At 45.0% G+C, this 23,100-nt stretch overlaps 1 protein-coding gene across 1 annotated transcript in view; it reads right to left on the bottom strand.

Moving 5' to 3' along the window:
• Window positions 1-17,436, bottom strand: part of RSAD1 (radical S-adenosyl methionine domain containing 1) — a 29,019-nt gene extending 11,583 nt beyond the window's left edge. Inside the window, exons 1-4 of the mRNA XM_030206354.1 lie at window positions 16,790-17,436; window positions 13,260-13,393; window positions 10,129-10,333; window positions 4,043-4,408 (exon numbers count right to left, since the gene is read on the bottom strand). Coding sequence (XP_030062214.1) covers window positions 4,043-4,408; window positions 10,129-10,333; window positions 13,260-13,393; window positions 16,790-16,960 — 876 coding nt within the window. The 5' untranslated portion in view covers window positions 16,961-17,436. The remainder of the gene's footprint in view (window positions 1-4,042; window positions 4,409-10,128; window positions 10,334-13,259; window positions 13,394-16,789) is intronic.
• Window positions 17,437-23,100: the final 5,664 nt, after the last annotated feature.

The raw sequence follows: 23,100 nt of genomic DNA, 5'->3' as shown, positions 1-23,100 counted from the left end.
GGTGAAGGTCCTAGCTTATGCGGATGATATCCTTATGTTGCTTACTGATCCCCAGCGCTCATTACAAACTGCACTGGAGGTGATTCAGGAATATGGCAATCTATCAGGATTCTCCCTGAATTATGATAAATCGGGAGCAATGGCCCTTGATGCAACGGTTAAAGTAAAATGGCAGGGAGAGTTCCCTATCACATGGGTAGGCCCTAAATTAAAGTATCTGGGGGTGATGATTTCTAATAACTATACCTCGTTATATAAGGATAATGTAAACCCCCTCATGGAAATGACTAAAAGCAAATTGACCATGTGGCAGGAATTACCACTAACAATTTGGGGAAGGGTTGCGCTTTTTAATATGATGGTAGCTCCCAGATGGCTCTATGTATTCCAACAACTGCCCCTCTTCCTAAAATCTAGGGACGACAAATTACTCATTAAAATAATACAGGGGTACTTGTGGCAAGGGAAAAAACCAAGATTAACATATGAGCAACTTACAACACCAAGGGACGCGGGAGGTATGGGCCTTTTGAATATTAAGTTCCTGACGGTTGCCTGTTCGATGAGACATATAAACGACTGGTACCGAGGGACTTCGGATTTCTCAGTAACACCTGTGGAGACCACCAGGATCCCAGGGATGCATTTTAGTACATTACTGCATACCGGGATTGCTTTGCCTCTGGACGCTTTTAAGATACATCCGTTGCTACGAGCGCTCAGGGAGACCTGGAGATGGACTTGTAGAAGGCGCCACTTCTCGGCCCGAGTATCACCTTGGTTGTCGATCCGTAACAACCCGGCCTTTTTACCTGGGCAGGGAGGAGGAATATTTTACAAATGGGGAAAACAGGGAATGGTGTACTTAGCGCATATTGTGACAGAAGAAGGGAAAATATATTCCTATCCTGAGCTCCAACAAAAGTATAAGATCTCGGGGAATAACCACTTTGCATATTATCAATTAAGACATTACTGGGCCTCTCTAGATTGGAAAGATTTAACGGAGGATGTGGTGGAAGTCTTAGCGGAAGATTTCACCCTTAGAGCTCAGCTTGCTGTCCCTTTGAAGTTCCATCATCAGCAGCTCAAGGATTCAACGGCCGAGCTAGATTACAAGAGGTTGGCGCGAGGGTGGTCACAGGATTTAGACTGTACAATTTCCCCTGAGACCTGTAAAACGTACCTAAACTCCTTATACAGACAAAGGCTGTCAATTCCGCAGAGAGAGAGGTTATACAAGTGGCTCCTTAGAACTCATATATCTCCGAGTAGAGCATTTAAAGCTGGATTTGCAGAAAATGGGAACTGTCCGAAATGTAATTCTGAAATGGCTACATTAGGACATATGTTTTGGGGTTGTAAGTATGTACAAAAATTTTGGCAACGGGTAGGGCAAGAGATAGATCGGATTTGGAGTTGCACATTCATTCAAGATCCACAAATATTATTCAACAACTTTAGGTACACAACAATACCTCCGGAGGGGCTCAAGGCGTTCTTATGCATTGGAATGTACTATTGCATTAACACAATTTTGCAATTTTGGAGGGGGATGGAGGAGCCTCCCCTGCAAGTGTGGCGGGGCCAAATGCTTAAACAAATGCGAGTTGACCGATGCGGAATACGAGAGATAGATAGTCTACCGGGCCAGAGGTTCAGGGCGCAGTGGGAACCATTGTGGGAGACCCTAACACCTCGAGGGAGAAGTTATTTATTAAACTTCTGAAATCGCTAGTATCTTAGGCTATACACATGATCTTGGGGAAGAGTGGTTTGACTAAGGGATTAATATGACACCCTACTCAATGAGGCTGAAGATAAATATTCCACCTTTTAAACAAGTCACCAGATTGATAATGAGGGATTTCGATAGACACGTATGACTGAGAAACCATCACATTCTTGAAGTGATAAGGGGACATAATTGGATGCACACACATTAGCTTGAGAGAGATAACGGCCCAGGTGGTGTCGCTTAAACTTGCTCCTTTTTGATATAAGTTAGATGAATAAGAAAGGTGTCAGACTCTGTGTAAAGTAAAGGGAAGGGAAAGGGTGGGATGGGTGAAGAAGTAGGGATGGGGGGACTCTACAACACTAGCTTTACCTGTGGAAAAAACAGGAAAGATTCCAACGAATCTATAAGAACACAAGATTCGGTTGGGAGATACAAGGGAAGGCGGGGAGGGGACAAGGGAGGAAATGTTAAACAAAAAGTTGATGATGAATGCTGTTATGTTATTATGCGAATGGAAGTCCTGGGGTGACACTGTGTGTATCCTGGGCTATTGTTGTGACAATATATGTTTATCATCAATAAAAAATGTTTTCCCATAAATTTTCCTAGGTCACCATTGATAAGTCCGACGCAAATGGTTAAAAAATATCTGATGGGGATGCCTGAAAACTCATTGCCCCCAATAACTAGAACTTTTTATTTACAGACTGACGTTAAAACATCAGTAAATTTACCAGAACAAGGAGCAATGGGTCTTACGGCATTCCTGGAGTCGTCTCTCGAAGTGGTAACACAAAGAATTACTTTGCTTGTAACCTTTGCGTTGGAAATGGACAGAGACGCAGTTCTTAGACTTTCCTTTAGACATTTGGATTCTTTATTTTTGGGATCAAAAATGAGAGTTTTCCCGGATTTATCCAGGGAAACTCAAAAGAGACGCAAGATGTTTTTGTTGTTGCGCCCGAGAGCTTTGGCAATCGGGGCAAATTTTCTTTTGAGATACCCTTGTGTATGTAGATTAATCTTGCAGTCTAAGCAATATCAATTCTTTGACCCAAATCAATTGGAAGATTTTCTAAAAAGCAGGGAAGAGGTCAATGTACAAGTCTAGTCACGAGTGGAGGAGTGGCCTAGTGGTTAGGGTGGTGGACTTTGGTCCTGGGGAACTGAGGAACTGAGTTCGATTCCCGGCACAGGCAGCTCCTTGTGACTCTGGGCAAGTCACTTAACCCTCCATTGCCCCATGTAAGCCGCATTGAGCCTGCCATGAGTGGGAAAGCGCAGGGTACAAATGTAACAAAACTAAAATAGATACTATTGGAGATTCTACATGGAATGTTGCTATTCCACTAGCAACATTCCATGTAGAAGGCTGCGCAGGCTTGTTTCTGTGAGTCTGACGTCCTGTGCAGGACGTCAGACTCACAGAAGCAGAAGCCTGCGCAGCCACATTGGTGATCTGCAAGGGCCGACTTCTACATGGAATGTTGCTAGTGGAATAGCAACATTCCATGTAGAATCTCAAATAGTAGCAACAGTGGAGAAGTGGCCTAGTGGTTAGGGTGGTGGACTTTGATCCTGAGGAACTGAGTTCGATTCCTGGCACAGGCAGCTCCTTGTGACTCTGGGCAAGTCACTTAACCCTCCATTGCCCCATGTAAGCCGCATTGAGCCTGCCATGAGTGGGAAAGCGCGGGGTACAAATGTAACAAAATAAAATGCAACGCTGTATGCAGGCATTGAGTAACCCACTTGGGAAAGCAGCTACTTGTTTGATTTAACTTTAGGTGAAACTGCTTATTTAAGCAGGGATTTTTTTTTTCTATTTCTTTCTTGGATCGATTTCACATTATTGTGGTCGTTAGTAAGAGAATTATTTCCTGTAGAAAAAATGTTCTTGTATTGAATGGAATTTAATTCAATTAGTGTAATATCACTCATAAATGTTATGTTTGGTAAAAACTTAAAGATTTTTTTTTAAATGCTAAATAGTAGTAGTAGTAACTTTGTAAGTCTAAGTGCTTTGAAAATACATCTCATCAGGTAACTGTTCAGAAGAATTTCACCCAGGACCTTTGCCCACAGAATGAGCCATGAACTCAGTCAAAATCGACCCGGAAATCCATTTTCAGTCTAAGTTAAGGATTTATATGGAGAATAAAGGTAAGTAAAGAGCCCAAAGCCCACCAGTAAACTGCAACTCCTTCAGCTTCAGGCAAGCTTGGGGCCCAGGCAATTGCCCTGTTTGCACTTCTCTAAAACCGGCCATGACCGTAACTGAGATGGCGCCTTCAGACTTACGTTTCTGGCAAAGTTAGAGACCTCATACTGACGGAACCCCTCGCTGCACAGAATCTGTCGGGCCACGTCGTACATCTCGGCGAGCACCTCGGGCTCAGGCCTGCTCAGAAGACCCTTCTGGACTTGCGCAAACAGGGCCGTGCCCCTCTCTAGCGTGAGCTGGTAGAGGGAAACATGGTCATCACACAGTCCCAGCAGCTCTTTCAATGTCCCCACCCAGGATGTCACAGTCTGACCTGGGAGGCCAAAGATGACATCCACGGAGGTGGCACCTGGAAACAGTCTTCGTGCTTCTTTTAAGGTCCTCAAGGAATCAAGGGCTGTGTGATTTCTCCCGAGAAGTCTCAGGTCGCCGTCATCCAAGGACTGTCGTGCAGGAAAAAAAAAAATCACAAAAATAATAATAATAATTTTACAAAAGGAAAGAGTAAAAAGTCTGAGGGAAAGGAAGGTAGGTTCGTTCAGGGGAGGAGAAGAGTCTGGAAGACTAGTCCAGAAATGAAACAGTCGGCAAAACATGGAGACCAAATGCTGCTGAGTTTACATATCCAGGATCCCACTGGTTTAAGAGCTAGTGCCTGAATTCTGCTTCCCTCAGCTGCTGCCGCTAGTGAGACCTGGTTTTTTATACTATACTAGTAAAAAAGGCCCGTTTCTGACACATATGAAACGGGCGCTAGCAAGGTTTTCCTCGGAGTGTTCTGCTCCGCGCGATGCACCCCCCCCCCCCCGGCCGCCATCCCACCCTACCGTCTCATAGTTTTGCTGGCGGGGGACCCAAAATCCCGCCAGCAGAAGTCCTCTGTTGTGTGCTGTGCTGACTCCGACGTGATCTTCAGTTTTGCTAGCCTGTGCAGGGCGGGGTTCTGTGCGTCTGATGTCCTGCACAGGACGTCAGATGCACAGAAGCCCTGCCTGCAGAGGCTAGTAATGCTGAAGATCACGCCGGAGTCAGAAGACAGGACTTGTTCTTGCAGGGTTTCGGGTTCCCTGGCGGCAAAGCTACGCGTCGGTGGGTGTTGCTTCATGTGCATGTTGTTGCGGGGCTTATTTTGTTGCCTGGTCTTTCGTGGGTGGGTTGGTGGGGGGGCCGGCACGGGGGTGAGTGTTGCACCTCCAGCATGTGGAAGCGGGGCTTTTTTTTGTGGTTTTTTGTGGGTGGCTTTGGGGGTGGGGGCGGCGCGGGGGGGTGGGTGTTGGACATCCAGGGGGAGGAGTAGGGAAACACTCCTCCCCCTGCTTGTTTGCGATTCGTTCGTTGTCACCCTTAACGTTCTGTGGGCAAAGGTTCTGAAGTCACAGCACAACGTTAAAGGGTTCGTTTGATGTCATGATGTTTGACGCGAGGGCAGGGCACAAAGTCATAGTGGGATGGCTTCACCACCATGAACTTACGAACCCTTTATCGTTGTGCTGGGAGTTCAGAACCTTTGTCCTCAGAACGTTGAGGGTGCGTTTTATTATAGTAGATATTTAGGACTTCGATTGCCAACTGTTCCATAATAGTGCACACAGCATATCACAAAATTTTAAAAAATATGCAAAACTAAAAGCAAGATTAATATGTAACAGAGACCAAACACAATATCAAAAGAAACATAAAAACCTGAAGTGTTACTAAATAAGAATAATGCTAAAACAGAAAAAGTTGCTGCTGTAACTCCACCTAGTCTCCTTTCATTTTCATCATAGAGCTCCACATTTCAACCTTTTTATGATATCTCTCTGACCTAAGCCTGGGTCTCCAAATCTCTTGTGTTTCAAGGACAAAACGTAAGAATTTAAGAAAAGCTGTGAGGAGTCAGACCAAGATCTATGAGAGCAGTATCCTGTTTCCGAGACGCAAGTACCTGGCAGATCCCTAAGAGTAATTCTGTTCCCATAGTTCGTTTCCAGGGATGAACAATGACTCTCCAATGTCTATCTGGTTAATAATTTTTATGGACTTTTCCTCCAGGAACTTGCCCAGTCTTCTTTTAAATTGCACTGTGTTGGTTGCCTTGACCACATTTTCCAGCAATATTCCACTGTTTAATTATGCGTGGTCTACAGAGCTGGCTCTGCTACTAGCAAACTAGGTGTCTGCCTAGGGCGCGAGATAAACGCGAAGGAATTCCGTACAGAAGGCATGGATCCAAACAACCTTAGCAGTGATTAGATGGCAACACCAGTAATTGGGAAGCGACGCCAGTGCTGAGCAGACTTCTACGGTCTGTGCCCTGATCGTGGCTGGACAGCTCCAGCTTCCGTAACTGGAGAACAAGGCCAGCGACATACACACTTCTACGGTCTATGCCCTGTGCCCTGAAAATGGCAAGGATAAATCAAGACCAAGTATACGTATCATACCTTATACTACGAGTTTATCTTGTTGGGCAGACTGGATGGGTCATACAGGTCTTTCTCTGCCATCATCTACTATGTTACTACATACAGGTACTTATTGTGTACCCGGGGCAATGGAGGGTTAAGTGACTTCCCTAGAGTCACAAAGAGCTGCAATGGGAAATTAACCTAGTTCCTCTGGTTCTTAGGCCACTGCACTAATCATTAGGCTACTTCTCCACTCCTAACGTCTTTAGCCTCGCTTCATTAGGGAGATGTTCTGTCCCCCTTCCACCTTGATTTTGTTCCCGACACCCTGAATTTCATAGACATATTGCAATGGGCACCAGACTCGGGTAGCATACCCATTCCTCCCACCTCTTACTTCTCACAATACTGTATATTCTACCTGCTCTTCTGCTTTCTCTCCCACTGCTGAGGATCCTCGGGGCGTTTCCTGCGCCTTTTCAAATTCAGATATAGCTATGAACCCCCACCACTTCCTTTGAGGGGCTGGTTCCATGAAGGAGTGGCATAGAGGTTACAGCAGTGACTAAAACCCAGGGTTCAAATCCTACTTCTCCTATCGATGCTTCTTGTGACCTTGGAAAAGTTACTTAACCCTCCATTACCTTGGGTACAAACAGCAGTAGATTTACTAACCTGTGTTGACATGCATTATTTAAGAGATGTCTCATTACTGTCAGTGAGCCTAGTTACTAATAACCTCACAATGTAAATCTAGCCCTCGAGAGTTGTACTCCCTACTGTACCTTTGGAAAAGTGAGCCATTAAATATAAAACACCAAATTCAAATCAAATATCAATGAAAACCTACTTGACAAAATCACTTGTTTTTAAAGCAGGCATTTGATTATTTTTAATTTACTACAATGCAGGTCATCTACCATGAGCTATGAGTGGTGGTGCCAGAGCAATCGGCAAACTGTAACTCCATCTTTCCCAGTGCCGTGGTTGCTAGATATTCCCCATGCCTAAGTCCCACCACGTCTGACGCAAGTATATACACAAAGGATCCCTATACAGGAAGAGGATGGCATCGCCTAGGTGGCAACTTCGCTAGTTGGGAAGCAAGCCCAGTGCTGGGCAAACTTCTACGGTGTGTAACCACATATGGAAATACAGGGCAGCCTTCTATGGTCTTTGTCCCAATTATGGAAAGATAAAACCGGATGGGCTTCAACAGCAACTCCAGAAGTTGGGAATAAAGGACGGTGTAGGACAGACCTGAAAATAGCAGGGACACATGAAGATCAAGTATGCGTATTTTATATTACATTCATGTTGAGTTTAACTCAAAAGGGGAGGGGAAGACACTGTAAGGCTGATAACAAGTAAAATGTTGTCAGTTTGCCACACTGTTTTGCGGCCTGGATGGACCATATAGGTCTTGATCTGCCGTCCAGGAAAGAGGAACCCAAACTATAGCTACATGATGCAAGGGTCCACACTAGGAGTTACCGCCCAGGAAAAAGATCTAGGTGTCATCGTTGATGATATGTTGAAACCCTCTGCTCAGTGTGCAGTGGCGGCTAAGAAAGCAAATTGTTAGAAATTGTTAGGATGGAAAACAAAAATGAGAATATTATAATGCCTCTGTATCACTCCATGGCGTGACCGCACCTCGGATACTGTGTGCAGTTCTGGTCACCGCATCTCAAAAAAGATATAGCTGAATTAGAAAAGGTACAGAGAAGGGCGATGAAAATGATAAAGGGGATGGGACAATTTTCCTATGAGGAAAGGCTAAAGAGGCTAAGGATGTTCAACTTGGAGAAGAGACGGCCGAAGGAGATATGATAAAGCTCTATAAAATACTGAGTGGCGTGGAATGGGTAGACATGAATGTCTTGTTTACTCTTTCCAAAAATACAAGGACTAGGGGGCATGTAATGAAGCTAGTAATTTGCAAATTTAAAATAAATCGGAGAAAATATTTCTGTACTCAACATATAATTAAACTCTGGAATTCATTACCAAAGAAAAAAGGTTGGGCTAATTTTCCTAACGTTAAGGAGACTTTGGTCTATCTGCAGCTATCTGGATTTATATCTCAGTTGGTATTTCAAAATCTTCTCTTTTTAGGTTACAGACTCATCAAAACTTAGCTGCCCGTCTATTATACAAGGCCCGCAGATTCGATCATGCCTCCCCCCTTCTGGTACAATTACACTGGCTTCCAATTTACTTTTGCTTCATTTGTAAGACCTTTTGTCTCACTCATAAGGCCTTTCACTTGGGTTCCCTCTTTTATCTTTCCTCCTTGACTATACCCTATAATCCCAGCCATTCTCTTAGATCATTAGATGCCAACTGCCTTATGCTACCTTCCTCCCGAATGGCCCATTACGAGTCCATCCATTCTTCAGCTTTCTTCTTCATTGCTCCTAAATCTTGTAATGACCTCTCACCATCAATCAGATTTGAAACTTCTTTCTCTAAATTTAAGGCAATGTTAAAAGACCCACTTCTTTCAGTTGGCGTTTGGGCTTATGGCCATATCTCTCTGATTGCCTCTACGATGTCTCCTTTGTGTATGAATGAGCTCTGTCCTATTGTAAAATGGAGTTCCTTTCTGTTTTAATGCTGGACGATTACCATTTTATTGTAAACTGTTACGATCAATTAACCTTGTAGTGGCAGTAAATCAAACCTGCTATAAACTATAAAAGACCATAAGCCATTATTTAAGATGAATTTGGGACAATCCGCTGTTTATTTCTAGGATAAGCAGCATAAAATCTGTTTTACTCTTTTGGGATCTTGCCAGGTACATATGACCTGGAGTGGGTACTGTTGGAAACAGGATATTGGGCTTGATGGACCTTGATGGTCTGTCCCAGAATAGCGACGCTTATGTTCTTATGTACTACTAGCCGTTAAGCCTGTTAAAACGGGCGAGATTTTTGTTTTTAACAATGTAGTGGAACAGCCAAAGAAAAATGAGAGTTGGATGTCCAGCATTTCTTCTCTCTCCCTTCCCATCCATCCATGTGCATCTCCTTCCTCTATGTTCCCTCCCCTTCATCCATGTCCAGAATGTCTTCTGTCTCCCCTCCATCCATGTGCATCTCCTTCCTTTCTTCCCTTCCCTCCCCTCCATCCATATTCAACAATTCTCCTCTCTCCCTGCCCTCCCCTCCATCCACCCATGTGCAGCAACCTTCTTCTCTCCCCTGACCTGCCCTCCCCTCCATCCATCCATGTGCAGCAACCCTCTTCTGTACCCTGACCTCCCCTCCATGCATCCATGTCCATCAACCCTCTTCTCTCCCCTGGCCTCCCCTCCCCTCCATCCACCCATATCCAGCAACCGTCCTCTCTCCCCTGCCCTCCCCTCCATCCACCCATGCCCAGCAACCCTCCTCTCTCCCCTGCCCTCCCCCCATGTCCAGTAACCGTCCTCTCTCCCCTTCCATCTCCTCCCCTCCATCCACCCATGTCCCGCAACCCTCCCCTCCCCCCTCCTCCCCTGCCCCCATGTCCATCAACTCTCCTCTGCTTTCGTTACCTCCTGTGAGTCCTCTCGTCAGCTCGCCTCCAGCGCAGCATTCCTTTCCCTCTCTGTTCCGTCCTCTGACGTCATCATGTCTTGACGTGGGGGCGGGACAGAGAGGGAAGTCTCTACTGCGCATTTGCGGGTGAGTCGGTCACCTCTCGTTTATATAGTTAGATGTTAACATTCCTTCTGCCCTTTCAGTCCACTTAGTACCTTGCAGTACTGTGTCATTAACCCTTACCTGTATGCCAATGGACAGGCGATTCACACCCGCCAGCCGAAATCCTGCCAGACGCGAAGCCTCTGCAGACGTTGGGTTAACCTCCACAGTCACCTCTGCATCCCCTGCAAGGTGAGCATGCTTGGAGACTGATTCTAGAATGGCTGCAATGGTAGATGGACTCATCAGGCTTGGTGTGCCTCCCCCAAAGAAAACTGATGAAATCCTGCAGGTACCAGGAGAAAGCTCAGCAGGTAGCAATTAGATAACAGCCCCCACCTCACCTCAACATCCCAAGACCATAAACATGATCTGTCTTCCTACATAACCCATCAAGAGGTTACAGCATACTCTAAAAAAGTTTATAGTTTGCATTTTCTTAGGGAAATCAATGAGAAAAATCAGAACGAATTCTGCTTGCAGAGAGATCATACCAGGGCTCAATGAGTCTGTGTTCTTCTCCCCATTTGCATGGAGGCAGACTGTTTATTGTTTATGTATATATTAGGCATTGTTTATACCAGCTTACATTATTTGTAATTAGATGGCATTGTGCCCTTGAACTACAAATCCCTGTAATCCTGTAGCTCCCTGTAATAGGCTCTTTTAGAGCACACGTCCGGTTCCCTGTATCTTACGGGACTCTTTCTGTTGGCTTGCCTTGTTCTCTGTACATGCTGGGCTAGTTGCCTCCCCCTTCTTTCTCCATCGGGCTGTAAGAGTTAGTCTGCAGCACGTCCCCTCTGTGAACTGAAACTGCCTATGCTGTGTTCTGCTGTATGATCCTTTCAGGTTACTGTGACGACACTATCAAGATTTCACCAGTGTAAAAGCATAAACAGCATTACCACTCAGCATGTAGCTGAAAAATCTCCCAGCCTCTTTTGCATGAGAGAGAGAGCTGGTTGAGAACAGACTCCTAAGTTTGCAAGGCAAAACTCTTGTCCAGCACATCTGAATTGTAAGTTACTTTTCCTTTTATTTCATTACTGCATTAAAGAAGGTTTTGGTATTTATCTATAAGGTACTAATTGTTGGGAAGCAATGTATATTACAACATTGGACACAAGATATAGGACCATCCTTCTGGCAATGGAGGAGCTCGCTTCACTCCCTGGTGCGAATGGAAGCACGTGCTATGTCCAGTAGCCCTAGAAGTAGACAATGGTTTTGGGAAGTCTGGGAACCATATGTACAGGCTCTATCAAGCAGAGCTCGTAGTTTATTGGTGAACACACTCACGGGAAAGGAAGGGAAGGAAAGTTAATGATATATATGTTTATTGATTAATGGTGATATGAGAATTATACGGTTCAGGTATAGGGGGGGAAGGGGGGTGGGGGGAAGGGGAAGGGTACCTTTAAAACTTTTGATGACACTTTAGATATGATTATGTTAAGAAACAAAACAGACAAAGACTTGGCTTAAGTAAATGTTTATTGACTATATTTGTTATTGACTGTGACATCAATAAAACAGTTTAAAATAAAGAAGGTTTTGGTTCAAGAGTTCTGAGTCTTCTTAATGTGATGTTCTATACTCTGGTTTAAACTCCATGTCAAGGCTAGTATATGTAATACTTTGCAAGGACGGAACAACCTATTCAGATGACCCAGGTTGCAGTGTAATCCTATCTAAAGCAAGGGGTGGGTATGGTTTATTGGTAGAGATCCACAAAGCCATCGACATATCTGAGAATGTTGATGGGGATTCTCCCTCCAAACACTCAGACTGCCACGGATGAAGAAGTTGGGGAGAGGAAGGAGAATGTGCACAGTGCTTGGGGGGGGGGAGGGGGAGAAGCCTATGAATACTCAGGTTGCTAAGAAGAATCCCATGCTATCTGGCCTGCTGGTCCCCAACCAGTCTACACAGTTTCACGATGCTTGCAAAGTCTGCCTGTAAATCAGTCAGGGATTGTTGTGCTGGATGGAATACCGGAGTTTGCCAATCTCCACCTTGAAGAACTCGCTGATAAAGGAGAAATTAAACCTTACCTGCTAATTTGCTTTCCTTTAGTCCCTCTGGACCGGCACAGGATTGGACTGATGGGTTGTGTACTGCTTCCAGCAGGCGGAGACTGAGAACTTCTGACTTTAGAGAGCCAATAGGAGCCCTGGACATGTGACCCTAGACTCAGTAATCTCAGTCTCCAGCAGGTGGAAGGAGGTGAGCCCTTTAGTCTCTCTCTCTGTTTCTTTAGTTTCTTTATAAAAAAAAGGGGGGATCTTTCTACTACCCTTCTGTGCCCTCGGATTCTGTGTGTTAGAGGCTTAGAGTGTTGGCGTGTGTACTGCCTCTGGGGTGCTACACTCGGGAGTTCCCAGGTCCCTCCCCCCTCCCTTTCCTCCCCTTCTCCTTTTGACTGTGCAGGGAAGAGCTCACCCTTTCTCAGGAAAGGTGTGCAGCTTTTGGGAGAGGCAGCCACATTTTTGTCCTTAGCACAGAAAGAAGAAAAAAAATACCCCAACCTTTCCCTAAGACACAAAGGAGCAAGCAGCTCCGTCGTTGTTTCTCTCACCTTGAGTCTTTGGCAGTCCCTCAATTGCAGCGGCGGTGTGGTTGTTTGAAAAAAAAAAAAAGAACAGTTCCGCTCAGGCGGAACGGGAGCGCTGCGCCGCCATGGCTGAAAAGCTCAGAAGATGCAGCGTCTGCCAGCGTCGGGGTGTTGGCGTGCTTGGTGTTTGCAAGTTTTGCACGGTAAGGGATTCATCTTTGGTGCCCCCTCCCTCGGGAAGAACTCAGTGATAAACCAGGGGTGCCACACAAGAAGCACCTTGGAGGAGGAGGAGGAGTAGCCTAGTGGTTAGTGCAGCGGACTTTGATCCTGGGGAACTGGGTTCAATTCCCACTGCAGCTCCTTGTGACTGTGGGCAAGTCACTTAACCCTCCATTGCCCCTGGTACAAAATAAGTACCTGTATATATGTAAACCACTTTGAATGTAGTTGCAAAATACCACAGCAAACCAGTATATCAAGTCCCATTTCCCTTTCCTTCACTGTTCACAGTCTATATCTCACCATCTCTTTCCCTTCTCTTCCCTATATTCATCACCCATCTGTTGTAAACCTGGCAAAAGGGTATAATGTAATTGCCACCCTCTGAGTTTGTGGTGCCTCTTATGCTTATTGCCTCCAGATAGATACTCACCGTGAGACCTGGCTGAGCTGGATCAGGGTACCTGCCTCCCGCACCAGACACTGCTTCATCACCTCTTCATCCACATTGCGTGCAATGTACTTATTGAAGTTACAATAGCTGCAGCGCTTCTGACAATAGGGCCACTGCGGAACAGAAGAGCAACTCCGAGTGAGAAACAACGCTCACTGCATGCCATCCTACAGTCCATGCTGCTACTCAGGCACCATCAAGAGTGATCCACACCTCTCACAGCCAACCCAGGCACCATCAGGCGCAATCCACACCTCTCACAGCCATCTCCGCCATCATCAGGAGCGATCAACACCTCTCACAGCCAACCCATGGGCCAGATGTACTAAAGGGGTTTCTCCATTTTGTGTCTATGGGAAATACTTAATAAGTCTGGTCCAAATATTCCTTCAGAAGTAATCAGTACCTCCTACAGCCTCACGATAACCAATGTCTTATACATTCAACCCAGAATCCTTCAGGAATAATCACAGTATCTCACAGGCAACCTACACACCTCCAAGAGTGATCCTGCTTCCTTGGAGTGGCCAACTGCAGTGAGATTCCCACAGCCAACCTATATACTGCCATGAGTAATCATCTCTCACAACCAACCTTTATACAGGTGGGGGGAAGAGGGGTTGGTGGTTGGGAGGCGAGGATAGTGGAGGGCAGACTTATACGGTCTGTGCCAGAGCCGGTGATGGGAGGCGGGACTGGTGGTTGGGAGGCGGGAAGTACTGCTGGGCAGACTTGTACGGTCTGTGCCCTGAATAAGGCAGGTACAAATCAAGGTAAGGCATACACATATGTTTGTCTTGTTGGGCAGACTGGATGGACCGTGCAGGTCTTTTTCTGCCGTCATCTACTATGTTACTATGTTACCATGGGTAATCAATACTTCTCACAGTCAACCTATACATTGCCAGTAGTAATCACTTGTCACAACCAACCTATACAACTCCAGGAGAGACTAATACTTCCCACAGCCAACCTATAAGAAGCCAAGAATAATTAATTATCTCTCACAACCAATCTTTGCATCAAGGATAATCAATACCTCTCATAGCCAACCTATCCTCCTTCCAATACTTCTTACAGACAATCTATACACTGCCAAGAGTAATCATCTCTCACAGCCAACCTATGCACCAAGGGTAATCAATACCTCTCACAGCCAACCTATACATTGCCAATAGTAACCATTAAGAGTGGCCTAATAGTGTAGTGGGTTGTGGACCTGGGGAACTAGGTTTGATTCCCGCTGCTGCCTGATGGTCGGCAGTGGGTTGAGAGCCTGGAGAACCAGGTTCAATTGCCTCAGCAGCTCCGTGTGACCCTGGGCAAGTCACTTAACCCTCCGATGCCCCAGGTACAACCGTAGTACAATGTACTACTTAAGATTGTGAGCCCAATAGGGACAGACCTTGTACCTGTAAAATGAAACTGTAAACCACCTAGGTCTAAGTGCTATACAAATACTTGAATGAATGAATGAAAATGAAATGAATACATGCCCAACCTCTTACAACCAACCTATACATCCCCAAGGATAATCAATATCTCTCAGAGCTAACTTACACATCTCCAAGACTAATCAATGCCTCTCATAGTCAACTACACCCCTGGATTGAGCAATACTTCGAAGTCAACCTACACGCTCTTACGAGTGAGTAGAGCTCTCACAGCCAACCTATATACCACTAGAATAATCCCACTGCTATTACTGCTTATTGTTTCTGTTGCACTCAAAACATCTACAGCGCCATACACAGACACATAAGAGGAAGTCCCTTCTCTCTAGAGCAGTAGTTCTCAACCCATTCTTTAGACCACTTGGCCAGACAGGTTTTCAGGATATCCACAATGAATATTCATGAGAGAGATTTGCATATCCAGAAGGCAGTGCATGCAAATCTATCTCATGCATATTCATTGTGGATATCCTGAAAACCCAACAGGCCAGGTGGTCCCTGAGGACTGGGTAGAAAACCACTGCTCTAGAGCTTACAGTCTAGTGAAGGCAAACACATAGAACAAGGAAGACTTTAAGGCGTTTCGTTTAGTAGCAAAATGTGAAAACAAGTCATTAAAATCCAGCCTCAAAATGGTGAGTTTTTAGAACGGATTTGTACAAGGCACATTGACTCTGGAAGTCTGTTCTAGGAATATGGCACAGCAACACCATGCCTTGGTGCAGTGGATCCCAAACCCGGTCCTGGAGAAACCTCAGCCAGGCAGTTTTTCAGGATATCCACAATGAATATTCATGAGAGAGATCTATATGCAGTGGAGGCAGTGCATGCAAATCTCTCTCGTGACTATTCATTGTGGATATCCTGAAAACCTGACTGGCTGGAGTGCCTCCAGGAACAGGTTTGGAAACCACTATCTTATGGCCTTCTGGAAGAATGTTTCCAATAAGGTATCTGGTTGTACCTATGCATGTTAATGCATATACTGTGTAGCAATCTTCAAAGAAATGTAACCTATACATATGAGCTAAACACACCTCTGGGAATACTTCTTTATAAAACAGCTGCAGGTGCACATATCATAGAAGCTTGCACACACTTTGAGGCATATTTTCAAAGCACTTTGGGAGGCTAAGTTCCATAGGTTTCTATGGAACTTTGGGAGGCTAAGTGCTTTGAAAATAAGCCTCTTTGTCAGGCAGAGGAAGGACATTTTCAAACAGGGCCAATTTACCCTGCTAAATTGCTTTTCTGAAATTTCCACACTCAATCTGTACTCCTTCAGGAATAATCAGAGCTTTACACATTCAGATTTGATTTATGCTGGAAGGAATAATTAAACTCCCTATCATTATCATTCACTGTACAAGCATAATCTAGGTCAACAGGAGTCAAATCCTACCCAAGCCTTTAATGGAAGAAGCAACTAATTTGCAAGACACACACACAAAAAAATCTTTTTGTGGCAGCGAACCATGATCTCAGCCAAATAAAATTATATGACCCTCCCCCCCCCCCAGAGGTGCAGAATAATGATGTAGCTGTAAGTCCCCCCCCAGGTTGTGACCCCAAAACCAGGTCTGTAATTCCATTTGGGGACCCACCCAGAGTTTGGGAAGCTCTGCTGTGGTAGGATGGGCTTAGCCACTCCTACCCTAGTTGAGATCACCTTTCTGGCTTCATGTGCAACTTTCTTTAAATTACTCCCCTTATTTTAAAATGTTTTAATCTGTATTGTGTTGACATTTTTACTACTGTATTTGTCTATTGCCCATATTCAACTTATTCTTGCCTTGGGAGAATTTCTTCAAAAAGGTGGTAAATAAATCTTAATAAATAAAGAACGTACTCTGTACAGTTTGATCCCATTACAGGAATAGTTGACATCTAAGACAGAAAAATCCACCAGAGTCCCTACCACTTTATACTGTCATTTTAATGATTTAATATTATGCATATTGTATTTTTAATTATGTAAAACGCCATTTTTATTGCTGGTTGTAAACTATTTCAATACAGTTTTGTGAAAATTTGAAATGAAACCAAATCACTTACATGTACATAAAGCGCCGCCTGGTCGCTCCACGTGCTGCATTCCCTGCTTCTAGGATTCTTCCATGAAGGCCACTGCGAGAGCACCAGTTTCTGTACCATCACAGACCTTCTCAGAATATTAGAAAGCAGAGAAAACCTGGGATACACCTGACAAAGCTGTCCAGGCATCATGAGTACTGACAGGGGTGCCAGGCTGCAGGGTGAGGACTGGAGGGGTGGCTGATGGGCAGCCCCCTAATAGAGGGGCAGAGAACAGTGCCACCTCCCTGCCTAAGGAGCATACAATAAATCTAACATAATCTGATTGATTGATTGGTTGATTGATGCCCCCATCACTCCGAAGAATAAAGTGATATAACACAGAGAAACGCTCAGGAGAATGAAGTTTTAAAAGTCTGAGTGATCACCTCTGGGACCTGTGATTCCTGCTCCCAGCCTCTTTGTCCCCCTCCGTTCCTATAACTTTTAAGCAGGGAAGCTGCAGTGTGATTTAGCTCCCTTTCCAGGAACTAATATTAGCTTTAGAGACTATCACCAGCTCCCTGGTCTTGCAGACTGCAAACGCTGACTGTTCTGCATTTGCATTGCATGGTCGTGCTGCTGTGACTACACAGTTCCTGTGCTGATTGAACTCGTGTACCAGAGAACCAGAGAAGCTCTGCGCAGATCTGTGCTCGCCTGCCCTCTACTGGCGCCGGAAGGACTAGGAGGACCAGCATTCAGAGAAATAGACGCAGTGTGAAAATAGTTTCTGAAAAATTATTCTAATTCATTTATAGAATTACAAGGTTTAAGCAGTTCTGTGCAAAGACATATGTAAGCAAATCCCTGCCAAGGGAGCTTCCAGCATAATCAGGACACAAGACACGTTATTCATTTGGATTTAGCACGCATCTTTGTAATTGAGGACTCAGGGCACGTTGCATTTGGGTGCAAAAAGTAGCTCTCTGATCAAAAGCAAGGCTGATAACTGGATCTAGAGTTGGAGGATAGGGTTGATCCAGTCTTCAGTTTATCAAAGTGCATGCTGGGACTTGTAGTCTAGCTTTTCTTAGGTATTGCAATATGGAAAATCAGAACTACAATTCCCTGCACGCAAGGGGGTAAACCCAGGACTGGATCAACCCTGTCCTGTGAATCTGGATCCAGTTGGCAGCCTTACCCAAGAGGGCTTACAAAAGTAAGTTTCTATCCAAAGCAATTGAGGGTAAAATAAAGTGTATACTTTATTTCTTTTTCGGTCTTCAATATTGTGAACCGTTTAGATATGCTTTTGACTTTGTGGTATATCAAATAAAATTGATGATGATTTGCCCAAAGTCACTGGTTATTTCTATGGGAGAAGCAGGATTTGAGCTCTAACTGTGCTAATTGTCAGCCTGTTGCTCTGATTGTTGTGGAAACCATTTAAAACCAGAACTGGTTTCGCTCTGTCAGATAAAAGCCTGTTACTCTCATCGAGTTCTCCTATCAACACCTAGCTGTTGCTTTCCTCTTGGACCATCTCCTATCAAATAAATATATTTATTTATTTATTTAAACACAAGTGGAGACAGCAAGTAGAACATGAATCATGGAATTCTTTCTAACCCCTCTGTATGTAAATGTGTGTGTGCACCAGTGACATAGGAGTAGGGCATTATGTTGCTGGTACTGAAGTCTTCCCTAATGACACAGCCATGCTCAGTGCCTGGTCAGGATCCCCCTCCAATGGCACAGTGGTATACTGGTATGCAGTGTCATTGGAAGGTGGCAACCCACCCCCACAGTGCCCATAGGTTTGGAGAGGCACTAAGCTCCTTCTCTCTGGACTGCCCAACATGCCAGTTTGCTCAACCTATGTAACTGTGGACTGAAAGAGTTGGTTTGAGTCACTTCCGGCTTTGGCTTTTTCTTCTTATTTTCTGCAATACTATCGTTTCCTTATTTTCCACCAACCATTATAAAACTCTTTAAAAAATGTTAACATTGACCAAACAGTTTCCTCCTGCTCCTTTAGACTTCAAAATGGGTCCAAACCATGGCAATGACCTGGCACCTGGTTTGCCATTTTATTCACAACCACACATAGATTCTTTCTCCTGTATTATAGCTCCTGCCACGTTACCTCAGTCCAGTCATTCCACTGATCAACAGTCCTTTGGCTAGAGCGAAACCTGTAATCATGGCTTCTACATCTGACCTCTAGGTGTCACCATTATATAAGGACATAAGAATAGCCATATTGGGTCAGACCAATTGTCCATCTAGCCCAGTATCCTGATTCCAATAGTGGCCAAGTACGTTTCAGAAACCCAAATAGTGGCAACATTCCATGCTACAAATCTCAGGGCAAACAGTAGCTTCACCATGTCTTTCTCAATAGCAGACTATGGACTTTTTCACCAGGAACTTGTCCAAACTTTTAAAAACCCAGATATGCTAACTGCTGTTACTAAATTCTCCTGCAAAGAGTTCCAGAGCTTAACCATTCATTGAGTGAAAAAAATATTTCCTCCTATTTTTGTTTTAAAAGTATTTCCGTGTAACTTCCTTGAGTATCTCTCAGTCTTTATACTTTTGGAATGAGTAAAAAAATCGATTCACTTCTACTCATTCTACACCTCTCAGGATTTTGTAGACCTCAATCATATCTCCTCTCATCTGTCTGTTTTACAAGCTGAAGAGACCTAACCTCTTCAGCCTTTTCTCATAAGAGAGGAGTTCCATCCCCTTTATCATTTTGGTTACTCTTCTTTGAACCTTTTCTTATTCCGCTATATCTTTTTTGAGATATGGCAACCAGAACTAAACGCAATACTCAATTGCAGAATAACAAGGCTCCCCAGTCCCAGCTGATGTGGGGAGAGGAAGACCTAAGCTGGGAATGGAACCCAGGCCATTCCACTTGGCTTTGCGCAGCACTTCCATCTGGCCCCTAGAGAACCTCCTTTTAATATTACAACAAACCTCGAAAACTTTGGAAACAAATTTCTTGTGCAGAATTTTCATCATTCTGTCTGAAAAGAATTTTCCTGCTTGAACTCATCATCCTTTTGACCAGGTGGCTCAAATCTGGACCTTAGAGATGTCAAGTTACCCAGTTCCAGGCTGGTAACTTTTTGGCCATTCCTGATTTTGAACTTACATCCCAAAATAGTGCAGCTTTTGTAGCGCCTGATCCTGCTCTTTGAAATCAGTACTGCAACTCCCATAATGCACCAGAATGGGGTGGTGAGAAATCCAGAACTATTCCAAAATCTCCAGCCTGGAGTAAGGTAACTTTGCATCTCTGAGAAGTTGCTAATTCTACCTGGGATATTATCTGTAGGAGAGAGAGAAGTGTCCTTTTACCATGCCAGAAAGGTCCAACTGAGTGAGTAGGAATGATGAAGCATTTGCAGTGCAATGGCTTATGGGTCTGATGCAGAAAACTACCATGAGCGGAAGCGCAGTTACATCATGTACATGCACATTACTGGGCACACAATAAATAACATAAACATTTATTTATGTTATTTATTTATTTCTCACACAGTTCTAGACCACATTATCCGAGGTCCCAGGCGGTTTACAATATAAAAACATTTGCAATAAAAGCCAAAAAAGACAATATAATACTCATTAACATACCCAAAGCACAACGTTAACTCGCATGGTACATATGGGCACACAGTATATTAAAATGAACGGTAATGAGGCCATTAGGTATTCCTCTGCAATACACAGAAGTAAACAGGGGATTTTAACATGTGCACAATGGGAGAAATTCATCACCAGGTCCAAGGCCGCCTAGAAGGGTTAGTTGAAAGGATTTAATGCCAGTTCTTAGGATTTACTGCTGTTTTTTTCTCTGCAATCATAGCAAGTACCTGCAACTTCCACACATGAACTGGAATGTTGTACTGGGCATTAATATTAGCCTTGCAAAACTTTTATGTGCAAGAAATGTTCACAGGGCTAATACTTATGCCCAGAACAACATTCCATTTCATGTGTAGATGTGTGGTGGCTAGGGTTACCATATTTTGTCCCCCAAAAAGGAGGACACATGTCCCACCCCTTTCACACCCTGCCCCACCCCCTTTCACGCCCTCACTCCGCCCCCTGTCACATTTTTCCCTCTCCCCTGTCACATACCCCGTCACTCCCCCTCCCCGTCACCCCCTCCCCTTACCTTACTACTGCCTTGGTGGTCTAGTGACCTCTTCGGGGCAGGAAAGAGCCCCCTCTTTCCTGCCTGGAGCGCTGCCCTGCATATATCCTTCCTGTTGGTGATCTCGGTGCCGATTCAAAATGGCCACCGAGAGTTGAAGTCTCACAAGGTCACTTCAACTCTCGGTGGCCATTTTGAATCAGCTCCGAGATCACCAACAGGAAGGATGCATGCAGGGCAGCACTCCGGGCAGGAAAGAGGGGGCTCTTTCCTGCCCCGAAGGCGGAAGAGGTCACTAGACCACCAGGGCAGTAGTAAGTAAGGGGAGAGGAGGCTAGCAATCTGCCCATTTGTCCAGAAATCCGGACAAACGGGCAGATTGGCAAAACCCACCCGGTTGCCCGGATATGTCCTCAAAAAGAGGACATGTCCGGGTAAATCCAGACATATGGTAACCCTAGTGGTGGTGCCTTCACTTTCTTTGGACATGTGTGCAGTGAAGCTGCCCTTACCACAGAACCTAAGAATAGCCATCTAGCCCAGCATCCTGCTTCCAACAGTGGCCATTCCAAGTCACAAGTACCTGGTAGAATCCCAAAGAGTAGCAAGATTCCGGAATCCCAATGAGTAACAAGATTACGGAATCCCAACAAGTAGCAAGATTCCATACTACCAATCCCAGGGGCAGGCAGTGGCTTCCCTCACGTCTATCTCAATAGCAGACTATAGACTTTTCCTCCAGGAACTTGTTCAAACCTGTTTAAAATCTTTGTTCATATATGTCCAGCAGGCTTTCCCTGATTGGCCCACAAGTTCTGCACACTTTGAATTGCATATCAGTAGCTACCTGCACTCCCACGGTATATGTTATGAATAATTTTGCAATAGAAGCTATGCACTCAGCTACTGGTGCACGGCTCTACCACATGGCTTTCTGTAACAACCTCCTGAGTTTATGGTTTCTGGTCTAGCTCTTGTTGCATTATTTTCACAGGCCAAGAATAAAAGTCTCGGAGCACATTTCCAATAAATTCTTTCCATTTTCCAGTGCTACATGACATGGTTGCCTTTTATTTATTTACTAGCCGTTGAGCCCGTTAAAATGGGCTACTATTGGAATGGGGTTTTTCCAAGGCCCCCCCCTGAGGTCGCCACTACCGGTACCCCCCCCCCAGAGTTGCCGCCGCCGCCGCCACCCCTCCACCCGGCCCAGGCCCTCTGTTCACTATTAATTCAATTTACATCGCCGCAGCACGCAGATCAGCTGAGCTCCCGTCGGCCTGGCCTTCCTTCTCTGCCTGTGTTCCGCCCTCGTGTGATGTACCGTCGGCGAGGGCGGGACACAGGCAGGGAAGGAAGGCCGACCGGCGCTCAGCTGATCTGCGTGCTGCGGCGATGTAAGTTGAATTAATTGCGATCAGAGAGCCCGGGCCGGGTGGAGGGGTGGCGGTGGCGACCTCGGGGGGGGGGGGAGCGCAGTTTCCCTCTCTGTCCCACCCCCGTCATCACGTATTGATGCGGGGGCGAGACAGAGAGGGAAGTCTCTACTGCGCATTTGCGAGTGAGTTCGGTCACTCGTCGTTTATATGTTTGATTTATTTCACTTGTATCCCACATTTTCCCACCTATTTGCAGGCTCAATGTGGCTTGCAAAGACCTGTTGTGGCATTGCCATACAGGATGGAGTATACATTTGATGATACAAAGAAATCAAGGAAGACAAAAGGATTTGATCAAGCAGTTGTAGAGAGATACATTCTGAGTAAAGTTGGATAGGTGTTGTGTTATAGTTAGTTATGGGTTCTCGTGATAGGCTTTGTCAAAGAGGTAAGTCTTCAGAGATTTGCGGAAGTTAATTAGTTCGTTGATCGTTCTCAGGTGAGTTGGAAGTGCATTCCACAGCTGTGTGCCCATATAAGAAAAGCTGGTCGCATGAGATAGTTTGTATTTTAATCCTTTACAGCTGGGGATTAGATGAAACTGATAGGTATCAGCATTTAGGTTCTGCTTCAATCATGCATCAAGATATCTCTCTTCCCCCCAGGATGATCAGGGCCAGCTCAAGGAGCTGTGATGCTCTGAGCCAACCTTTGCATTGGCACCCCCTTCCACCCACAATCTGATACCTCTCCCTCCTTTACCCCTTGCCTGTGATCCAATATCTCTCCCCTCTCTC

Source organism: Microcaecilia unicolor, chromosome 6 (genome assembly GCF_901765095.1).
Source record: "Microcaecilia unicolor chromosome 6, aMicUni1.1, whole genome shotgun sequence".
Taxonomy (NCBI): domain Eukaryota; kingdom Metazoa; phylum Chordata; class Amphibia; order Gymnophiona; family Siphonopidae; genus Microcaecilia; species Microcaecilia unicolor.
This window is presented reverse-complemented; position numbering and strand designations above follow the sequence as displayed.